Source organism: Mustela nivalis (assembly GCF_964662115.1).
Source record: "Mustela nivalis genome assembly, chromosome: 7".
Taxonomy (NCBI): Eukaryota; Metazoa; Chordata; class Mammalia; order Carnivora; family Mustelidae; genus Mustela; species Mustela nivalis.
In genome coordinates, this window is record NC_139026.1 from 137,648,033 (window position 1) to 137,671,083 (window position 23,051).

General features: G+C 51.2%; 2 protein-coding genes across 39 annotated transcripts in view; one reads left to right on the forward strand and one right to left on the reverse strand.

Annotated features, from left to right (window-relative positions):
* CELF2 (CUGBP Elav-like family member 2) overlaps positions 1–23,051 on the reverse strand; it is an 815,373-nt gene that overhangs the window by 17,065 nt on the left and 775,257 nt on the right. For 21 of the 36 annotated variants that reach the window (XM_082738883.1, XM_082738882.1, XM_082738879.1 and 18 more), the window contains one exon: positions 4,546–4,677. In XM_082738883.1, coding sequence (XP_082595009.1) covers positions 4,546–4,677 — 132 coding nt within the window. The remainder of the gene's footprint in view (positions 1–4,545; positions 4,678–23,051) is intronic. The other 15 variants (XM_082738909.1, XM_082738908.1, XM_082738900.1 and 12 more) reach the window with 1 other exon arrangement.
* Positions 4,636–16,247, forward strand: LOC309868746 (uncharacterized protein). Of its 3 annotated transcripts, none has more exons than XM_082738927.1 (2): positions 4,636–4,717; positions 5,735–16,247. In XM_082738927.1, exon 2 carries the CDS (start codon positions 10,534–10,536, stop codon positions 11,683–11,685), a length of 1,152 nt encoding a protein of 383 aa, XP_082595053.1. In that variant the 5' UTR covers positions 4,636–4,717; positions 5,735–10,533; the 3' UTR covers positions 11,686–16,247. The 3 variants fall into 3 exon arrangements, with proteins under 3 accessions (XP_082595053.1, XP_082595055.1, XP_082595054.1); XM_082738929.1 differs by having other exon boundaries at positions 4,661–4,717; positions 5,738–16,247; XM_082738928.1 differs by lacking the exon at positions 4,636–4,717 and adding an exon at positions 5,050–5,095.

The window sequence follows — 23,051 nt, forward strand, 5'->3', positions numbered from 1 at the left end:
AACAGATGGAAGTGGGGACGTCATTATTGCCTTCAGTTGCCTTTACGATTAAAACATCTCAAAAGAGAGAGATCCCGTTTCTGGGAAGAACTCACTGAAAACATTAAGGAAACTCTTGAATGGATTAGGGCAACTGATTAGGGCTATTAAGATAGCCAAGATGGGGGCGCCTGGGTGGCTCAGTGGGTTAAGCCGCTGCCTTCGGCTCAGGTCATGATCTCAGAGTCCTGGGATCGAGTCCCGCATCGGGCTCTCTGCTCAGCGGAGAGCCTGCTTCCCTCTCTCTCTCTCTGGCTGCCTCTCTGTCTACTTGTGATTTCTCTCTGTCAAATTAATAAATAAAGTCTTAAAAAAAAAAAAAGAGATAGCCAAGATGACTAAGTGAAACACAAAACCCAGCAAGAAGCCTAAGGAGGGTCGGGGAACCAGATGAGCTCGCTTAGAAATGATCCCAGGAGTCCAACCCCGGGTCACGTGGGCGCCCGCCGTGTTCTCGGGCGCCAGCCCCAGACCACGGAGCGGGTGGGGGGGGGTTCTGCTTCCCCTCAGCGTCCCTCTGTCACTCAGATACCTCCCTCCCTCAGGTCGGAAGGACTACAGACATACCGGAGGCTTAGCAGCAGAGGAAACGCATCGAGCCTCAGGCCCGGTTTTCTTCCTGGGGGCTTGCGGGGACAGGAGTGGGCACTGGATGAAGTGACCGTGTGCGGCCGCCTCCGTACAGACCCTGCGCGGCCCCGGGGGTGAGGGGCTGAAGGACGGGCCTCTTGAAAACTGAAATCCCTGCAGACGCGCAATAAGCTGACGAGGTGCTGACCAGCAGAGGTCCTGGGGACTCTGCTCCACGTTTCTTACTGCGAAGGAGTCTGCGCTCATCCCAATAAATGCTCTTAAAGAGCTTGAACCAGTGTGTCCTAATTAAACAGTCCCCCAGACGCCGGCTAATCCCATCTACCCCGCTCAGGCCTGTCTCCTCCTCCATGCTGGTGTTCTTAGGGCTGCTGAAGGCTGGGGAGTAACTTCACTTTTCTCCTTTCGGTCTTATCTTCGCCTCATCTCCCAGTATTTGCGTGAATGCAAAGAAACAGCCTCGTTCTTTTCTAGGAAGGGGAGGGGAGGGTGTACAGTGTGTCTGGAGAGCCGGGCACGGCTCAGTGCTGTTGGTTTCGTTACCGCCGGGCTGTGCGCAGGTGCTGGGGACACAGACCAGCAGGCCATGGGGCTCGGCGGTGGGAAGCCGGATCCCTGTGCGGGAAGGAATTCTAGTGGGAGAGAGTGGGGACTTGCCACTCTACTTATACCTATGGCGTGAGAGTCTAGGTGTGCACTGCAGCCTACAGAGCTGCTCGGGCACAGCTGAAGACAGGTGTTCTGCCGCCAGCACAGAATAGAGCTCGATGTCTCTAGAACCTTGTCAGCTAAGGGCCTGGCTGTTTACAGCCCCTGCCACGTAGGAGCCTTAGGAGGGTGCCTCCCTGGGCTTTGCAGCTTCACTGGAGACCAGACACACGGCTGGTGTTTCATTGAAGAGGTCACTGGGGCCCCTGACTCCCTTCCTCTCCAGTACTCCCCCCGCCCCTTTTAAAATCATCCAGGTCAGGTGAGTTTTCTTTCCACCTTTTTAATTGAAAAAAAAAAAAAATTCTGCCTCTCAGTGGAGCTGCACAGTTCAAACCTGTGTTGTTCAAGGTCAACTCTATTTCTATGAGGACTGTTCACCAAGTGCTGGTTACATTCTGACAATCCTCATTTTAAGCACTATATGGTAAGCCATTTGGAAAAACGATGTGATTTGAACAAAGAAAAACAAGTACTTCACCTGACCTGTATTTCAACACATAAAGTTAGATACGGACTCTTGAGTGGACATACCTGCAAAAAATATTTGGTCTTAGTTCAGATGTACAAAACATGTCTTAGATACAGAGCATGTCTGGGGAACCCTCAGATAATCCAGAACTGAAAGCTCTGTTAGGGAGTCACCCACAGTCCTTACTTCTGATCTTGGCAACTTTTGCTTTTAGCTTTAGGCTTCCACTCTACTTTTTTTAGCCCCTCCATTCATGAATATATAAAGGGGAGACATGGGATATCGAATTTGAGTTTAATTGAGTTACTTGTCTTCTAGCTAAAACTTTATTTTGGAAGGAGGAGAGGGGCCCTTTGGCAGTGAAGAGCGTAGTAACATTTACATAAAGATGAGCTAATTGGGAATTAATTGGATTCCATCTACCTACATTCTTCCTGGCTCCTTGATCCATGGGAAAAAGATGGCTCTATTTGGACAACCAGAGATTTCTTTCAGTAGCGTGTCATTGTTCCTGGGATTGAGTACGGTAGGAAACAGCAGTGATATGGAAGCTGTGGCCAACTGTTTTAGGAGCTGCCTCTGTTCTGGTGACTCGAGTACCTTGAGAATCACGCAGTAGGACCGACAGCATGATTGCGTTCAGGCAGAATGGCCTGAAAGAGGATCCTCTATGTATTTCGGATTCCTCTTGGTAGTTGACAAAGAAAGACCAGCTCCGAGCCAACGTTGGGCTTGTTAAACAGCTCTGTGCTAGTAACCTTTACCAAATCAGAAGGAATGTCGTTTTGTTTGTGATTTTCGCAAATGAGCAATTAAACATTTTCCGGGTTCACACCCTCCCCTAAGGGCTTTCTGAGATGAGACACCGTCTCTATTCCCCGTCAGCTCTCCGTACTTACTGCGCCCCAATCGCAAAAAATTTAGAACACAAAATTTAAGCCTGTTGTCCTTGCCAGAAGCAAAATTGGTGTGATGTAGAGCCCACGCAAGAACTAGCCCTGGTTTCTCGGCCTTTCAACAGAGCCCCTCGCTAGTCCCCCAGGGCACCGATGGGAAACACCAGCAAAGCACCAGAGACTGGGATGGAGAGAGACAGGACCACACAGACAGGAGGACAGCACACAGCAGTCGTTAGCACGTGCTGAGGGGGACAGCCATTCCCACTGGCCTGTTACTTTGCAGACCAAGGACAGGACAGGCAGGCGATCAGATCAAAGTCCTTGTTTTAGGGGAGCTAGGTCCTGGGGCAAGAGAAGCAGCATGAAGGGACGTGTGCAAACACACTTGTCTGCAACCGAGGGGAAGGAAGTGGGTTGGAGCGTCTGCAGAACAAGTCAGAAACAGGAGTCAAGGCAGTGAGGGCTCCTCCCGGGCCGTTGGAAACTGGGGAGCTGGAGGCAGTTTTACTGGAATAAAACATTCTGTTGTCACATGGTTCCCACTTCATGTACTATTTGCTAATCAAGACTGTCCCATCTGGAAGGAATAATCTTTTTCTTTTTTTTTGGCCTATGGTTTGATAAAACTCAGTCCCGCTTTCTGTTTTTCCCAGAGCATCTGAATAGCAGAGTTTAATAAAAACTTGAACATTTGTTAAGTTCTAGATTTTTTTTTTCAATAAACTACAAGGCATTCTTTTTGAGATTTTAAAATATATAATTATTCGGATTATTTTGTTTTTAAGAATGTGTACCATCTGATCACTTCTTAAAAACTGTTCCCTGCTTAGATCATGGCTGAAACCAACTTGCCAAGGACCCCTTTCTGAAAGCTGAAAGTGGGCAGCCCTTGGGTTGCCCGGGCTGCATGGTAAGTCATTGGGCCCCCAAATCAGAATCTCTTCGGGCTCTCCTAGGCTGGGCTACTCCCCACTCAGGACCGAACTGAGAAAAAGGCCAAAGTCCCTCTCTGGGGCCAGAGGATTACTTTCCCCAGCTGTAGGAGCCAGTGCCAAGCACAAGGCTAAAATAGGACTTACTCTGTCTGGGGCCTATTCTGACCAACCCCCCAAACCCTTCTAAGATCCCAAATGGCAGAAATGGGCAAGCTGTGCAGGACAGAACCTGGAGTTCTTCCCTGAGTCCCTAGCTTTCAGGCTGAAGGGGTTCTGTACGCCAGCTGCCCGGCTCTGCCGTGCTATGGTGACATTCTCTTCAGAGAGGGAGGTGCTGTGGAGGGAGTCCTGTCTGGGGGTGCGGCCGGCGGGGCTCCACACTCCGCTCTAGTTCCTTCTTTCCAGGGCCTCGCTTTTCCTTCTCCATATGTGTCATAGATCTTTAGAGCAAGAGGACACCAAGGAGATCATCTAATCCAGAACTTTTCTGTTTTCAAGTGGGACTCTGAAACCTGGGGTGGGTGGGCCGGTGTTTGTTCACGATTTTTGCAGTTTGGGGAACTGGACCCATGCGCCCCGACTTCTAGTTCATTGCTCTCATAAAACACACTGCCTCTCAGAAGAAGAGACCACAGCAAAACGCAAACCACTCTGCTGTGAAGCCTGCACCTCTCTGTCAGCCGCAGGCGCCTGTGGACGGATCCACACTGGGAGACCAGGCCGGGAGGGGGCTGCTTTGGGAGGCAAAGTGAGCACAGTCCGCGTGTGCCGGGAACGGCTGCGCGGCTCCATCCCAAGTTTTAGTTCTCTCTGTTCCCTCTCCTTTGCAGGTCATTACTCGCTGACCGTTTGCTGGGGAGAATTTGGGGGAAGGCTGTCCACCAGAGCAGCAAATACTCACTGTTTATGGTACCTGCTAGTGCATTAATATTATTCAGTCCGACAGTGGCTCCCGCCAGTCCTTGCAGAGTCCCGAGAGAGGTCAGAGAATTCATGGCTGCACCAGCAGTGGAGTTGGGGGTTGAAGCTGCCACTGAAACACAAGACAGGGAGGCGGGGAGAGAAAACAGAAGGTGAGTGAAGGCCAGTAGGCCTGGAAGGTTATCGTCCTCACCGCGGCGGACGGAGCGACCGCGCTCGGGGCTGCTCCGACCGTGAGGTTTGGGGATTAGAAGATTCACAGCTTGGGGCACCTGGGTGGCTCAGTGGGTTAAGCCTCTGCCTTCGGCTCAGGTCATGATCTCAGGGCTCTGGGATCGAGTCCCACATTGGGCTCTCTGCTCATGGAGAGCCTGCTTCCTCCTCTCTCTCTCTCTCTCTCTCTGCCTGCCTCTCTGCCTACTTGTGATCTCTCTCTGTCAAATAAATAAATAAAATCTTAAAAAAAAAAAAAAAAAAGAAGAGTCACAGCTCTGGCCCGTCGGTGGGTGTGCTCCATGCTTGTGGGCCGGGTGAGTCTGCGAGGGGGCGGCTGTCTTCTGGGGAGGCTGCCCCCCCCTCTGCCCCGGCAAGCCCCATTAGCTGCAGGAGGAGCCTCTGTCCTCCAGGCTGGGGACTTACCCAGGTTCACCAGGGACCAGCACATGGGTCAGGGGCACGGGGGGTTGGTAAGTGACACTTCTGGGCTTTCTCACTGTTTCTGCTTCAGACTCAGCTTTTTCCTTCCTCAATGAAATTTCGAAAAAAAAAAAAAAATCCTACATCTTCCTGAGTTTGACAGAAGACTTTAGGGTCTAGGTGGTGGTGGTGACAGGGTGAGGAGGGGTAGGAGACGAAACCACTTTGCCCCAAACTGTCTCTCTCTTAACTACCCACCCTCCCCCCACCTTTTAGGTTAGCAGACTTATTTCTCCTGCTCCAGTGCGCAGTTCATGGGTTCTCATCTGTCCGCGGGGTTATCCAGCGCCACCACCTCGCAGAATATTCTTACCCCAAAGAAACCCAGCCCCCTTAGCACGCATTCCCCATTCCCCCGCTGCTGACACTGGCCCCCACTCATCTCTCCCTGTCTCTGGGTTCGCTTCGCCTGGATAACTTCACATAACTGGAATCCTACAAATCGTGATCTTTTCTGACTGCTTCCTTCATAGCAGAACGTTCCCAAGGTCCGTCTGCACGGCACGGGTCGCAGAACTTCAGCCCCTGACTGCTGAGTAATACTCCGCTGTACAGAAGCGCTGTCATCGGTTGAGCCGCTCATGGGGGCGGACGTTTGGACGTGTCGACTGTTGGGTCAGTATGAAGAATGATGCTGGGAACACCCGTGAACGAGCCGTCCTGTAGCCGTATGTTTTCATTTCTCCTGAGTGTGTGTATATCTGGGTCTTTATCTCTACACACACCCAGGAGGGGGATTGCGGGGTCATAGGATAAAGTTACGCTTGACATTTTGAGGAATTGCCAGACTGTTCTCTGGAGCAGCTGCACTCCCTGTCCCTACTGCACTTACAGTGGCTTCTGTAAATAGTACTTCAAGTATCTTACGTTTGTGTACAGTTGTTTGCTTTACACTCTGCCGACTTCTTCCACGGACATCACTTCCCTTCATCCTGACGATGGAGGGTAAAAGCTAAACTGAACTTCAGCCAGTGCTAAAAGCAGCACCGGGTCCGTTTCTGGCTGTAAAATCTAGGATGGCCCAGAACTCTATCCATCCTTCTGGAATGTTCCGGCTCAGCGGGAGCTCATCCTTGTTCTGCCTTCCGAAGCCACATACAGAGCATCGCTTGAAATGCACCCTGCTTGGGATCCCTTCTGGATGAGGCCAGATCAAATGCCGAAAAAACGAATTCCCCGCCTTGTCACATTTCCGTCCACACATGGCATTAGCTTCTGACACCTCATAATGGGTTTTCTTTCTTTTTATTAAAAAGAAAATGATATATAATCCAATGTTTTCATTCTTTTGTATTAGAAAACATTTCAAAAACACACACAAGAGACAATAACATGACAGACTCCTGTAAACTCGGGTCTATACGCTGAGAAGCAACTTTGTTTATTTTAAGGCATAATTTCACACCTTTGTCGTCTCACCGCTATATACTTAAGTATGTAACTCTAAGAATTGTGGATGTTGTCTTTAAAGTCTCCAAACTATTATACCCCACAAAAAGAACAGTGGCTCCTTGGCTTTACTATGGGATCGTATCTTGTTTAGGATTTTTTCACCTATGAACATGAATACGCTGGGCATTTATTTTCTCTTCTTGTGCTATCTTTAGTTGTGCTAATAAGCTTTTGCTAACCTCATAAAATGACTCTGCCTTTATCTCTGCATTTTCTGGAATAAATTGTGCAAGTTTGATATTACTTATAACTTAAATGTCTGGGAAAATACGCCAGTAAAAATGATGTGGACCTGATATTTCTTCAAGGGATGGTTCTAAAATACAGATTACATTTCTTTAATACATAGGATTGTTCAACTGCTTTAACCAGTTTTATTAAGTCATAGCTTTCTAGGAAATTGTATATTTAAGTTATCAGATTTATAGTGGCATAAAATTACTCATAATATGCTCTTAATAAAATTTTAAAGTCAGGAACATTTACCTTTAAGTCTTTTTTTTTTTTTTTTGGTTTGCCTGAGCTGTCCGTTACTAGAGAAGCCTGTGAAAATCTTCCACTATGGTAAAATCAGTTTCTCCAGGTAAATGTGGAAATGTTTTGGAATACACCTTGAAGCTAGCTATGTTTCTACTTGCATAGACGTTTGTAAATTATTCTATTTTCTGGTACAATAAACTTTGTGTGGTTATCTTCTTATTTCTACTTTTACCTTCAAGTCTTTTGTATGATGTTAAAAAAAGAAAAGCACCAGATTTGGTTATTTGAATGTCTCTTTTGTTATGGTTTTGCTTTTTTCTGTCTGTATTTCAGCTGTATCTCTTATAATGAATATATACACAGGTTTCAAAAACTAGAGCGTAACAATTTAATAGTCTTTCGGTATTTCAGCACACACATTTTAAGTGTGCAATATGTCCTATCATTTTCCCTCTTCTTGCCTTCCCTTAGGACTATTATTATTACTCTTTTCACATTCTATTTTCTCCTCTACTACTCTGAAGGTAATATATACTATTTCTATTCTTTTATATGCTTCTTTAACAACTTTAACAGTCAAATGTAACTTATAAAAATCAAAGGTAATCATTGTCTTTTTTTCCTTTGCCAGAACATTTGTCAGAATGCCTCTCCATCTGTGTATGTTTTTAGGACAATGTCTAGAGATGGTGGTCGACTTTTATAATTTTCACCAGTTATGGTGGTTTCACTGGGGAAGCAGTTCACAGATATCCTCATATCCTCGTATTTCTGTTCTAGAAGTAGTTCCCCAGTGTCACCTAAAACTGTGTGAAAATTCTTCAGGTTTTTATTACCAGTTCAGAATCAGAACATGCATTACGGATAGTTTTTACTCCTCATTCCCTGGCCCAACAGTCTGGTGAAGGCTGTCATATGCAGACTGACACCAGCCCCACGTAAGTCTGGAACCCCAAAAGGTAAGACAAGCAATCTAGGATGAACAAGGGATACTCCCCCTTTGTGGACTATAGGGCAAACTGCTGGTTTCAAAATTCAGTGCTAAGTAGGATGAGGGCAATTTCTCTGATAATGTTTAATACTAATCAAGCCCTCACATGGGTTTGAAACCCAACTTTATTTCATCTGAGTGGTTCAAAGCTCAATGTCTAGAACTTCGTGTGATCCCAGCCTTATACTTCTAACATCTTCAGAATCAAGTATAACTCATCCTTGAAAGGACCTATTTTCAACCCCAATGAACTCCCAGAAATAAAGGCCAAGATAGTTAAGCTGAGAGTAAAAAAGCAAAAAACAAAAAACAAAAAAACAAAAATGTACAACTAAACCAAGTACCAAGAATAAGCAGGAGTAGACACAGAGTTAGATACCTTATTGAGATCTACCAAGATTTCAGATACTGGATTTGTTAGCACACAATAGGAAGGAAGTGCATTTAAAATGTTTGCAGAAACTTAAAAGGTTCTGAAAAGTGAAAAAAGCAGGTTATTATAAAAAATGACCAAGTATACTGATAACTAAATGAAAATCCCAGAGGGGCACCTGGGGTGGCTCAGTTGGTTAAGTGTCTGATTCTTGGTTTCAGCTCAGGTCATGATCTCAGGGTCGTGAGATCAAGCCCTGTGTCAGGCTTAGTGCTTAGCAGAGTCTGCCTGAGATTCTCTCCATCTTCCTCTCCATCCACCCCTCCCCCTGCTCATGTTCTGTCTCTAAAATGAAATTTTAAAGTCCTAGAAATGAAAAGTATAATAAAATACAAAATTCATTGGATACAGAGGTTTAATAGTATATTAGATACAGTAGAAGAGAGAATTTAGGGAGCTTGAAGACAGTTTTGAGGAGTTCTATGTAACTCAGAAATTTAGCCAACATGAGATGTTAAAATACTGCGCAAGATCTCTAACATGGCTAGGTGAAGCTCAGGAGGAAAAGAGAAAAATGGGGAGGAGGCAGTATGGGAAGAGTTAATGACTGAGAATTTTTCAAAACTGGTAAAATCCCCTGCCCTTCTCCAAAATCCATACATACAGGGATTCCAATGAATTCTATTCAGGAAAAATAAAAACACATAATTAGATGCACCACAACAAAAAAACCAAAGCAAACAAACAAAAATGCAGAACACCAAAGGAGAAGATCTTAAAAACAACCAGCCAGAAAAAATGCCTTCAATGTCACTGAAGTGACAGACACCTCGCTACCTGGCATCTCAACAGTAATGATGTAAGACAGGCTAGAGGTGCGGAGAGCAGCTAACTGTCCACTTAGAATATCCAACAAAAATATACTTCCACAAATTAGGACAAAATAAAGAAGTGATTGTCACGTAAAAGCTCAGACTTTTTTTTTTTTTTTTTTTAACCAATATCCCTCACTAAACGAGGTTCAGATGGCTATGCTTCAGACTGAAGGAGAGACACTCCTTGATGAACAAAAACTAAAGGGATTTGTTGCCAGCAGTCCCTGTGTTACAAGAAATACTAAAGTCATTCAGGCTGAAATCAATACCCCCCAAAATAATATAAACACACACACACACACACACACACACACACAGGACACCAAGAAAAGTAATTATGTAGATACTTATAAAAGACAGTAAAATTGCATTTTTCTTTTCTTCTCTTAATTGACTGAAAAATCAACTGCTGAAAGCAGCGTGTATATAATTGTGCTGTTGGGCCTCTACCATCTAGAAATACATTTGACAGTAAAAACACAAAGAAAGTGGGTGCGGGAGACAAAGTTGGGCTGCACCCGGGGAACTACACCAGATAGTACCCAGAGACCCAGAGGCGGAGAGAACCAGAGATGGTAAGTAAGAAGGCTGCAGACAGACTCTACAGATACATGCCTGCCCTCCTTTTCTATTTAAAATTAACTACATCCTAGGTTTGTGACCCACACAGACACAATAGGTATGTAATAGCACCAAGGGGAGGGGGCGGAGCAGCAGGCGGGAGGGCCCGCTGTGGGTCCCACCGGCGTCCAGCTGCTGTTACCTGAGCCAGATTCGGGTAAGACAGCAGGACACGCGGAAAGTCGGGGAGCAGCCACCAGGAAAACACACTTTAAAAATAGGGAGCAAGGTCATTGAAGAAGTTCAAAGGTTATACTAGAAAATATTCATTTGATGCAAAAACAAGCCATAAAGGAGCAACAAAAACCAAGCAACTAGAGACCCGCTGGAAATGTCACACACACGGGCGGCCTGAGACGGGTACTCGGCGTGGAGGATCGGAAGCCGCGGCTGTCAGACCCGGATCTGCCGGTACCGTGTACCGCCGCAGACACACTTCGGAGTCCAAGACGCCAACAGGCTGGAAGTACGGATGTGAGGATGCAGGCCGCGCGCACGGCGCCCCGGGCCCGACCGGCCGAGCTGGCGCGAGACCGAGGCTTCCTGCAGCCCGAGCGCGGACGAGGCCGGGTCAGCTGCTCGCGCGCGGGACCGGACCCCCTCCGTGAAACCGGTCTTCGTCCCCACGGGACAGAGCCCGTAAGAGACCTGCAGCGCCAGCGTGTGCGGACGGCCAGAAACCCTGTCAGAGCTCTGTTGTGTGTTTTTTCCCACGCCCTGGGACTCCGCATTCGGATCCAAGAGATGGTGCAGGAGTGGCGGGGCGCGGGGGCGCTCCTGCGGCGCGGGAAGCGGGCGCGAAGCAGACGGGGCGACGGCACCCCGAGGGGCAGCCAGGGCAGCCGAGTGCCTGCATCCGAAGGTTCTCGCTCTCCCGCGGGAAGCACAGGCCGCTCCTGCCAGAACGGACCAGGCTCAGCGGCGGCTCCCACCACGGATGACCGGCGGTGCCCGAGCTCACGGTCGGCCGCAGGGAGAGCGCAGCGAGGGACGCCCCCGCCATCCCGAAAGACTCGGGCGGCCGTCCCTGCGCGGCTGGGGGGTCCGGGGACACGAGACGCGGGACAAGGCCTTCAGCGCTGTCCGTCGCACAGGCCTCCTCGGTCTCTAGTCCCTCCGCAGCCCCCGGGCGGCCCCCTTGCACCCCCGCCGGGCCGGCAGCAGGGGCCCGCAGGTCGCTCAGCGCGGGTGTCCCTGAGCGGGACCGGGAGACGCTGCCAGCCGGGCCGCGGCTGCTGCGAGGCGAGGCTTGCGCTCGGAGGAAACCGCATCTCCTCACCCCCTTGTACCGACAGAAACCCCGAGGCAGCCGGCCCGGAGCTCAGCCCGCGGGCGCGCGGTGCAGGCGGCTTCCTCATCTGCCCCGGCGTCTGCGTCATTCGTAAGCGGAAAAGACAAAGCCAGATGCCACGCCCGACCGAGAAGGCCGGGAGGACCGGGTCACGGGTCGCACAGAACCGGCTGCGCGCGGTGCCTGGAACCATGCCGGACCGGACCATCGTCGCCTGCGGGGTGCGGAGCAGCGGAGGGGACGCACCTGCCATGGGAACCTCTACCACGGCGAGAAGGGAGGCGAGCTTCTTCCCTGTCCACTCGGCTTCGGTTCCCGACGCCTGGACGGCCACAGGGTGACCCTGTCCTTCCTCCCGACAGGGGGCGGAGGACGCGTGTGCTTTGGCGGCCGCGGGCCCGTCTGCTTGCGCCCGCCCATGGCGCCGAGCAGCAGCGGGCGCCGAGCAGCAGCGGGCAGCCGCGCCGGCACCGCTTCTTGCTGAAGCTTCCCGTGGTGGCGGGGGTCGGGGGGCAAGGAGCCCGTCGCAGAATGGGCTCGCCCCGTGTCTTGTGGGTGACCTGCCCCGCCCCCACCTCTCTAAGACGGGCTGGAGGAGGAGGTGGGGGAGGCCGCACTCCGCTTGGTGTGGCGAATTCCCAATTACGACGAGGAATGGCAAGCTGGAGAGCAGGCTTTGTGGACAGACCGACACACAGACACGTGCGCGGGGGTGGGGGGCACGGCGGGGAGGGGGGCTGGAAATCCAGGAGGCCGCCTGGTCACCGACAGCACCGACAGCAGGCACAGCGGTGGGCTCCAGGTCTGGTTGCTATTACTCAAGCCTGGGACCAGGGATACAGGGAGGCCGGGCGGCTCCCCGCGGCTGCGGCCAGGCCTGGAGGAAGGCTTGGGCGCTCCCGGGGCTGGAGGAGGGATCAAGCAGGACAGTAAGACACGGGAACTCCCTAACTTGCCCCCATGAGAAGATGCCATGTGCCCTCGGCTTTGGGCAGAATCTGAAAATTCACCCTGAGCAGGTCTCAGCTGGAAAAGATATCTCCGCTGCGTCGCTGGCCGCCGCTGAGGACCTGCTGAACTCCAACAGAGTACCCACTTTGAGCAAAATACCTCAAATTCCTCACAACCGATCTCAATGATGTGCTTTAAAAGCAGACACACAACAGAGACCCCAGACGTGGAAGGCAGAGACACGAAGCCCCCACCCTGCACTCCACTTCTCTTTCCAGGAACAACTCCCCCCCTCTCTCTGCTGTATGGATAAAGGGGGCTCTACCCTTCCAGTCCCCACCAGCCTTGACCTCCCCAATGGGAGGCAGGGTGCCTAACGCAGCTGGAGACGTTGGAAAGGACTTGACCTCCACAGGACCACTGAATGAGAACACAGGACATCAGCAGGTGCCTGATGAAGGCCTTCCTTTTCTCTCTCCTCTTCCTGTTCGTTCTAATTTCTACATCACTGGGAGGCCAGTTAAGTTTATTTGGGTCCCAGAGCTATGTCTGGAGAGAGACCAGAATTACCACCCTGTGCTCTGTGGTTCGCCCCAAAGATGTCTGTGTCCTAATTCTAGGCACCTGTGACTATGTCAGGGGACATGACCAAGAGGGATTCCAGGCTGCTCTTGGGCAGACCTGGAGGTGAGGAGATGGTCCTGGATTACCTGCCTGCGTTCCTGCCAGTGGAAGAGGGATTCGAAAGTGCGAGAGACGGCAGCATGAGAAGGACTTGCTGCGGAGATGAAGGAAGAAAGGAGCTGTTTGTTGAGGAAAAGTCTGTAGCCTCCAGAAGCTGGAAAAGCAGAGAAACGGATTCTTCCCTAGACCTTCCAGAAAGGACCATACGCTGGTGATACCCTGGTGCCCATCCAGCGAGCGCGCTGACCTTCTGACCTATGGAGGCGTGAGATAAGAGGCCTGCGTCATTTCAGGCCACTCAGTCTGTGGCAATCTGTCATAGCAGCGACAGAAAATGAACACATGCTCTGTGTCAGCTCCAGCAGTAATAGAGCGAGCCATGGTGACGGCTCGCACGACAGAGGCTTCCCTTTGTTCCCGCACGCGCCTGCGGTGGCTCCCGGAACCGTTCCCGGCTCTCCGGCGAGGCAGTCACTGGCGGAAGCTGACACGCGGCTGCAGGCCGGGGTCGCGATTTCACCCAGCTGCCTGGCCCCGGAAAGTTCACAGTACGCGACGCAGACGGAAACTCCTGTGTTGCATCTTGCGTCTGTCAGGCTGCTGCTGAGACGGACTTAGAGAAGCAGTGAGCTCGCCGCCGTCATTTGGTTGGTTCTGGGGCTCGGGCCCCTCCCTAACCTGTAAGACCTTGGGCAGTCCCCCCGCTTCGCTGAGGTTCAGGATGATCCTCAACGTGGGGATAAGGTGAGCCCCCCCTCCCCCCACGCCAAGAAGTGACAGAGGATCCTCAGGAAGTCAGATGAGGTGGTGGCACTGGTGTCTAACGCATAGGACGTGACCGATCCACACGGCAGATGATGTGTCCCGGAGGTGGCCGTCCTGTCCTCAGGTTCATGCTGAGCCAGTCCCTCCCTGTCGAGAGGAAAGCAACTGAGCGGTGCCCAGAGACCCCGCCGCCTGGGTGGTTGGCCTCATCGTCGGGCACCTCCGGCCGTGTGCGCCATTCTGAGAGCGAGGAGGAGGGCGGGCGGCCGGCCAGGCAAGCTGAGACCCCGCTGAGGCGAAGGCAGAACGGAGCCCAGAGAGAGGATGAAGCGGAGAGCCGGGGTGGGGTGTGGACGTCGGGAAGGTGTTCCCTGTAGCTCAGGAGTCCAAAACGAGGCTCACAGCTCGCAGGCCTCCAGGAGGGGGGTGCAGCCCAAAGGAGGCCACTCTGCAGGGGCAAGTGGCCACAGACGTGTCCCCGCCCCCCCCCCGCTCCCCCCCTACCCCGTCTGTGGAGTTAGGAAAGCAGAGGCTGCCAGGTGGTCCTGTGTCTGGGGTTTGTGCAGATCCTGCGCAGATCTCTGTGACTCCATCACAGAGAAAACGACGAGAGAAAGACCAGACTTTGGGGGCGGAAACCCACTGAGCTGGGGCCCAGGGCCCAGAGAAGCTCGGCGCATCTTCCTGTCTGCGGGAGGCGGGGGCCGCACTGCCCTCTGAGGGCTGGTAACCGTGTGCACGTTGAACGGAGAGAACTCACTTCTTAAAAAACTACACTGTAGGACCTCCTGCCCCACAGTCCCCTGGGGGCTCCTTCAGATGCTCTGAGCCAGAATCTCCGGGTGCGGGACTGGATTTAACACGCCCTCCGGGGGGGGGGGGGTCCTGCTCCAGCCTCGGAGGCGTCCCAGCGCGGTGGCACCTGCTTCCGTCAGGCTGGGTGCGAGGCGTCTGGGGCCTGAGAAGGTGAAGGGGTCTGGGGGAGGGAAGGTTTGGCTTGTGATAAGAAGGGAACAGATGCCAGGAGGCAGGAAACCAGGAGTAAAAAAATTCCGTAAGACAACTGAGTTACGGGTCCCCTCTCCGAGCGCCCGCAAGAGTAACGGACACGTAACGGGCACCAGAGATTTGCTGAACGAATGAAAGAAAATAACACGGAATGCTGAGGCAGGTACACGGAAGGCCGTGCCCAGTTTCTCTGAGCACGAGGCCAGCGGGAGACCCCGATGGGAGCAGCCACGGGGATCCTGGTCCGCCTTCCGCTCTGCCTCACGGAGGGCCGCACGGCCACAGCTGAGCTGCGGCTGAGCCAAGACTCTCCTCTCACTGTCCCGTGTTGCTCACAGGCCGCAGAGGGTGTGGCTATTTTGAAAAAACAGCATGGACAAAGCCAGTTGCTGCCTTGTCCCCGAGACGGGCAGAACTACCCTTCCATCCTCTGACGGAACTCTGTCATAGAAGGAACCAGACGCCCGCTCTCCCTTGCCACACTGGCCCTCCCGTGGGCCTCCTCGGTGCCGGGGGCTGGGCACGGGGCCCAGTGCCGAGACCAGCCTGGAGAACCCGCCCCTCGCCTTGAGCCAGATCGCAGACACACGGTAAACACCGGCTCCTTCTCCTTCTGTGTAGAAGGTAGGATGAGGATCCGGAGCCCCGGGGTGGCGGCTGCCTGCAGGGAATGTGGCTGTTCCTCTGTCCTTTTATAGATTCCAGACCCAGAGGGCAAGTAGAGAGACGGCCACGAGGGGCTTAGGAGTCTCCCACTTACCATGTGCCTGTTTACCACCTACCTCCTACCCGAACGTGGCCCCCTCTTGTCCGTAGACTGTGTCTAGCTCCCATCGACCCCGCAAATGAGCGCCTCCTAGGAACCCGGGGCGTCAGTTTCCCCATGTTAACCAGTCTCCCCCTTGCCCCCGAGAGCGAAGATTTTGCTCTGAGCTCCAGCGAAACAGCATTAAGAGTGGACAGCGAGAATCTGCCTTCAGCTCATTCGTTAAAATTTTCCACCAACAATCGGACGACGGAAGCACAGAGGCTTTGTGGTTTAGAAAATAAAATATGTCCAAACGGCAAACTGCCTGCCCCGACCAAACGTACTGAGGACATCGGAGCCCTCGGTTGCCCTTCTGCCCTGAACAGGCTTAGATGCTGTCGCCAGTGCGGGGAGCCGGCAAGGAGGCAGGATAATTAGGCCAGGACAGGAGCGCTATGGTTATTGGCTAATCCCAGCCCCGGGGCATGAACAAAATGCCCAGGTGCCCCTTCTCCCAGGGGGCCGATGACTGCGCAGGAACCACACCTCTTATTTGCATTTCTCCCCTATAAGGTTTTGGGGGGGGTGGGGGAGAGGGAGGGGAGAGGACGAGGAGGCTGTTTGTATCAGAATGTGGGATGCAAAGGGTTCTGGTGTCAGCACTCGACGGTCTGCAGCCGGCATATCCTTGGTCCCATAAACATCTGCTCCCCGCCTGGTTCGCCTTCCAAGGACAGCGGACAATGCGACACCGGGCCAGGCCGGTCCCCCTGGTTCTCTAGAACCAGGACCCTGGACCCAGGAACCTGGACCCTGACAGACCTCTAGGGCCTTATTCAAGGGCAGGAGACACAGCAGAGGGTGCCAACGTGGTCCAGAAACGGAAGGAGGCCACGTCTTCCTTGAACTTCTCTTTCCAAGTGCTTGTTGGAGCTCTGACGAGCTGATACTCCGAAGAGAGACACTGACTTCGTCAGCTGTCAGCAAACCTGGGGACCTCCCCAGTCCCATGAAGACAGACACTTTCGGAACATGTCATTTGGGGCCTCCAGTTTGAAAAAGTCTGTTCATAGAAACTCAGCAGATACGGATCTAACAAGACCGGATCCAAGAGAAAACTGGACCGGTTTTCCCTTCCAGCGATATTCGGCTGAGTGATTTACCGAAACACAAGCACACGCATCCCCTCAGATGGCCCCAGAGGTTTGCTTTTACAGATGGTCGTGAACATGAATAGAAGGAATTGTTGATTTTCTCACAAGGGTGAGAACATGTGAGTAGAAAAGTCCAGAACTGCAGCTTCACGTCTCTGAGAGTTCCTGATTTTGCATGTCTGGCAGCATGGCCAGACAGACTGTCATCACCTCTGCTGCTCACGGCCCGGGTCCCTTCGGCAAATCGTTGAACCCTGCAGCCTCTCGTGGGTGTCTCAGGATCATGCACGATGACCCTCAAGACTCCTCGTAATGGGAGAATGTGCCGATGGGACCCGCTCTGCGCGTGGGAGAGAAGGTGCGGGAGACGAGCCCCTGGGGCAGGCAGGTGCGTGTCGGCAGGTCACCGACAACCTGCCGGAGTCCAGTTCTGGGAGGCTCGGGAGTAGGGGGTGGTTTGCCCAGAGGGACAAAACACTCATTCCTAAGGGGCAGATCTTCCTTTGGAGAAGGGGCCGAGGTTGCAGGGGCCACGTGCTCAGCCAGCAGAGTCCTCGAGTGGGAAGGTGTGGGCTGCGGGCTGCTGCCCTCGTGAACGTCGCGCTTGACTGGGTGGCGGCCACTCCGAGGACGTCCTGCCCCATCATGGTTCCCTTGAACCATGTTCTCGAAGCCAACTGTGCCATCGTATCTCTGGTAAGTACGGCGTGTTGCTTCTACAATTTCAAGTCCAGTGTGCGGTACTGTGGGAAGTTCACTGCCCACTTGTTCAGCCGAGCCCCAGAGCAGAAAGAAGGTGGGCACGGGTCTACTCCCTGCATTTGCATTCTAGCATTTTCAGAAGGGTGGGAAGACTCATTTTTTCCAAAGGTGAAAAGTTCAGAGAAAAATATCCCTGGATCTTCTTCTAGTTTTAACCTAGTTTCCTGTTGTCAACAGGGGAATTTTATATCATCTCAAAATAATGAAATAACCTTTCCCATAAGATACTTTAATGTTGTCTTTTAAAAAAAAGTGATGGTGTGCATTCGTTGTATGTATTACCCTCAATGTTTCAGTAAAAGTGAACAATTCCATTTCACTTAGGCTTAAAATCTGGGCTCAAATGTCAGCTGTTCTATTAAAATTTCCCCACCTCCTCAAGACAGAATCTCTCCTGTTACTGATCCCTTGCACCTTATCTGACTTCCTGCTTTTCAGCTAGACTGGTCTGCGTGGTGCATTTTGCTTTTTTATTTTTGCATGTGACCACTGCATCTAGTTTATAGCGGCTGATGGGATCAAACCATCTGTGACCTAAATGGTCTTACTTTGTTGCTTTCAAGTCTTAAAACATGGACCTTAGATCATAAACGCCTGGGAAGCTGTGACTAGCAACTTTTGTTTGCAAAAGTTGGTTACTTTTCCCACTGATAAAAAATACAATTAAGCCATTAATACATGCTTTTTGCCAGTGCTAGCAGTAATAATATGCCTATATCAGACACAACATAGGTAGTTTAGTGGGAAAAGGATCTCATAGTGTCATACAGAAAATATACCTCTGAGCCTGTACACACATCACCACCGGATTGGACGTGGGTCTACCGCACAATACAGGAGACTGTGCAGAACACGATCTATGACGAATCACTAATCCTGGGCTCAGCACAGGTTCTAGAGCTACTCCAAGCAAACATACAAAGAATGAGAGCCAGTATCTGAATATATTAGCAAGTGTACCCAAAATGAGGCAGGAGCAAAGCATGGAGTGGTAGGGGGAGACAGCCCTAGGCACACATGCAGGACCTGTCCACCTCCCCCCCACTGGGGAAGACGGGACAAGCAGGGCTCAGGGCACAGGTGAACTTGGCTTGCGTAAGTCCGAACTCTGCAGAGAAGTGGGGGTCTCTACCCCTCAGGCACAGCTTTATGAAGCCTTAAAGCAGTTCAGGAACTGTCCGGAGACGGCAGTCTGCCACAGGTCAGGGGCTACTCCCCCTCATCCACGGTGATGGGTCTCAAATGCCTAGAACAGTCCCAGGTGCACAGGAGACATTCAGCAAATGTGTGTAGAATGGATGAAAAAATACATCCAGAAAATTACCGTTACTATGGTGACATGTCATTACGGAGCTTTTACATCACGTTCGACTCCATTAGCGTCAATGAAAATAAAGTGAGTCCCGTAATGTCAGGAACAAGTTAACACACAGAAACCTTCTAGATAAAAAAAACGTTGAGGGTTGCAGGATGTGAGCAAAGAATGGGACTGTCCGTTCTCTTTCGGTAGCAATAGGGTGGAAAGCTATTAGATTCAACCCCACAAATAAATAGCCAATTTTAACCACCTTTCTGACTAAAACACTTAAAAAGTGTAGCTGATGATGGGGAAAACCGACTGTTTTGAGACTTTTCTTTGGTAACAAGCAGTGAAAACAGATGAGCGTCTGGAGGAAAATGGGAGGGTCCGAGACGCAGGTCAAGGCTGGGGGCCGTGTAAGCAGGAGCGTCCTGGACAGCTGGCGGGGCTCTTGTCGCTGAGCAGCGCGGGTGCCTGGAGGGTGACGGTGGCCCGGAGAGGCGCACGTGCTTCAGGGCGCTGAGGACGTGCTCTTAAAAGCCCGCACTCGAGCAGATGGTTCGCGACAAAATGAAATGCCTTTCTTTGATGGGAGCCTCTCCCGCTTCTACCGCGACATCAGAATATTTCAAAAGGCGATCTTTGTAAAATGATGAGAAGAAGAAAATGTCTTACGTGATTTTGTACTAATGGAGATGGGTCGGGTTGGGTCTTCAGGAACCTGTCAGGCCGGAGTGTTTGTTGGGAGGGAGTGGCTGTTTTGGGATTCTGGAAGCCTCGGGTCCTGGGTGGAAGGTGGGTGTGGGAACCCTGTCACCCGTCACCGTGGCAGAGCCAGCTTCCTGCTTAGAGATGGGCCCGCTGTACTAGGCCAAACATACGCTTTACAACACCTGCCTCACGACATCGTCACCTGCTGCGTGACGCAGGTGACCCAGCTGAGGGTCCCCGGAGCAGGGGAGTTACAAGTAAATAACCCCTTCCTACTTTGTAAGAACTTCCTGTCTGGACAGTGAGAGACGGCGCATGTGCCCAAACAGCCAACCTACAGAAACACTCCACGGAGTGCTCAGTACCGTAAGAGAAGAATACCGGGGTGGCTCAGAAGGGTAGATGGCTTTTCTAGAAGCCTCTTCCTTGCCTGACACTGCAGCCTCCCCTTCCTTCTCCACCCATAAGGAAAATCTAAGGGAGCTCAGGGTTAGAACCAGCTAAATATTTATCCAAGAAATGAAACGTGGAAGCACTTACTTCCTCCTGGAGGGCTTCACGGCGGAGGGGGGCATTTGCAATGACTCTTAAAAGTATTTGAGTATTGGGGCGCCTGGGTGGCTCAGTGGATTAAGCCGCTGCCTTCGGCTCGGGTCATGATCTCAGTGTCCGGGGATCGAGCCCCGCATCGGGCTCTCTGCTCAGCGGGGAGCCTGCTTCCCCCACTCTCTCTGCCTGCCTCTCTGCCTACTTCTGATCTCTCTCTCTGTCAAATAAAATAAGTAAAATCTTTTTTAAAAAAGTATTTGAGTATTAATAAAGCCATTTTTAATCAATTACTAGAAAACATTCCTTTCCTGCAGCTTAATTTAGTGTAAACTATACTTTTTAGGATGTGCCTTAAGAACACCATATTGACAGCTATACCCTTAAACTTTCCAAGCACTGAGGCCACCACAAATCAGCGATGTCCGGGATTCTCATAGGAGGAAACAGAAGGCACATCCAGCCGAGAATAAGGCATCAAGGCCCACCATGTGTTTGGGGAGGACGAACGGCCTGGTTTAGCTGGAGGAGAGCTGTGGCATTGCGGAAGGCCAGGGAGCACCCCAAGCGCCGCGCCGAGCGGGCTGCTTCCCTCCACGCTGCGCCGGAGCACGTGGGAAGCGACGGATCTGTCTTGTTTTGCCAACATGGGCAAGACGGACGAGGGCCAGAGCGGATGTGGCGGCTGCTGTGACAGCACAAAGGGATGACCGGAGCTTCATCCCGGGGTGGGTCGACCGGGAGGGGGAAAAAGGATGTTCCAGAAAAGGAACCAGAACCGCCTGGCTGCAAGGCAGATGAGACGCACATCCAGCCTGGAGGCCAGTCTGCAAGAGGCCGGGAAAGGTGCGGTGGGCCGGGTCGTGGGGGCAGGGGGGGCGGGGGATTGACTCTCAGGCTTCCCGGGGTTGGGGGGTCACTGGAGCGGCCTCGGCGGAGATGGCCTCGCCCAGCACCCACTGCGTGTCTGCCCGTCTCCTGGCCCCATCACAGTCCACCGGATGCTCCCGGCCCCGGCGTGTGACGGCTGGGGGAGGGGGGTTGGGCCCCATCACACCTCTTCAGGGGACACGGACACCCGCACTCCTAAAGATACACAAGTGCCTCTGGTCACACAGCCTCTGGGGTGACCCTGAGGATAACCACCCACCGGTCCTTCCGACCTGAGGATCCCGGGCAGTGAGGATCCCAGGGAATCAACTCCAGGCTCCGTGAGCTCTAAGAACCCCTCCTGGGGGCTGTTTGCTCAGGACTGTGCTGGTCACAGCCTTCTAGGAGGCAGGTGACCTTCTGAAGAGTGGAGGAAGAGATAGTGCCTCGGATTTAAAGGGGGAACTATTTGAAAAGCCAACGGTGGGAACGGGAAACATCCTCCCCTACATTTAAAAGGCTTTATATACTTAATAATTTCATAAGAAATTATCTCCTATCCTGAACTGTGTGCCTGATTGAGCGCACTTATGGAAGCATTTGGAGAATTTTAAAACATGTTAAAAACAAAACAGAAGACGGTCAGTGGAATAACGGGGTACATGAATGCAGTATTATGTTTGAGACAGAAAATGCCAAAGACACGTGCCTGTGTGGCAATTAATAATGCCCCCTCCCGAGCTGTCAAAAGCCCCAGGCAAAAACAAGCCCAGGAGCAGGAGAAAGACCAGCATCATCTTTAAGCCCTCACTGCACACCTTGTAGACAATTTCTTCTTTATACCAACACAGAGACACACTCCTCCAAAACAGGTTCAAAATTTGGAGAGGAAATGACCCAAGAATTAATTAAGAGAATGAAGTAAACAAAGGAGAAATTATCATATCAAAATAAAAGACAAGAAACACGATTAAATTAGGCTTTGAAAGACCCGTGAGGAACCCATAAAAGGCGTAATATGCATTTACCTGGTTTTTATTCTTTCATGATTTAATTTCTAATTTTATTCACTACCATCTGATAATTGCATGAAACACTTATTCTAACCATGGGCAATTTAAACTATTTTAATTTTTATTTCAAGGCCATGAGACAAAGGAACCTATTTATTGCCTAAGGGGATTTTTTTTTTAACAAAAATTAAAGCTTAATCTTTCATGTTTTAAAGCAGAGACTGTTTAAAATCATTTATAATAATGCTGTAGGGAGACTATGCCTGGGTATGCAAAATTGAAATGATAAATTTACAATTATTAAAAAAAATTAATAGTTTGGGGGATTGACTTGTCCCTTTCCTTTCAAGATGGACTTGTGTGAGGTACAGGGGACATCTCTGAAAGCAGGGTAAAGCCAGGGCCCGTGTGGGAGCCATGCGATGGTGCCTCTGTGCCTTTCACTGATGGACTGGACTGCTAGGGGTATAATGTCGGCAGGTCCTGTTTTTTATTATTTAAAAATAAATAATGGCATTGGCCTTGGGAATTACGTCGCACCCCTTTTAGATTGTAGGTAATAGTTCTGATGAAGTGGACGGTCATGAATTCTACCAACCACATTTTCTGTGACTTTGAAAAAGTCCCTGATGGAAATTAGACAAATCATTTACTTTCACTTAAATGCCAGATTTTTTTTTAGTTACGCTTAAGAAAAATAATTGAAATGTAGATTTAAAATCGTGGCTGCTGCTACACTTCAGGATTCTAATGAAATACTTTCAGCTATTATGCAAAGCATTGCTCAACAGAGAGGAGAAAAACCACTTTCAGTGGTACCGCAGCAGAATTTCTGGAAGGGCAGAATGCGTCTTTGAGAGCAAAGGTAAGGACGCTCTGCTATGGGGAGAAGGAAAACAGATCTCAGGACACATTTTCCCTTTCATTAAGAGCTCAGGAAAAACCTGAAAATGGTCACATGTGCTTAAAGTTCCTGAAACACACAGGCCATCTTCCTCAGCTGTCTGAGTCCCCCACCGCTGGAAGAAGGTTCCAATGTCTTCGAGCTGGTGACCCTACTGGATGGAAAGCGCTGGGTCCAGGGACGTGGCGGCCCCCCTCCTCTCTGCTCCGGGTGCCACAGCTCCCCTGTTGGGGAGAGATGGCCCCAGTTCCCTCCCAGCTTCCAGCGTGCTCTGTCTATGCCTGAATGTCC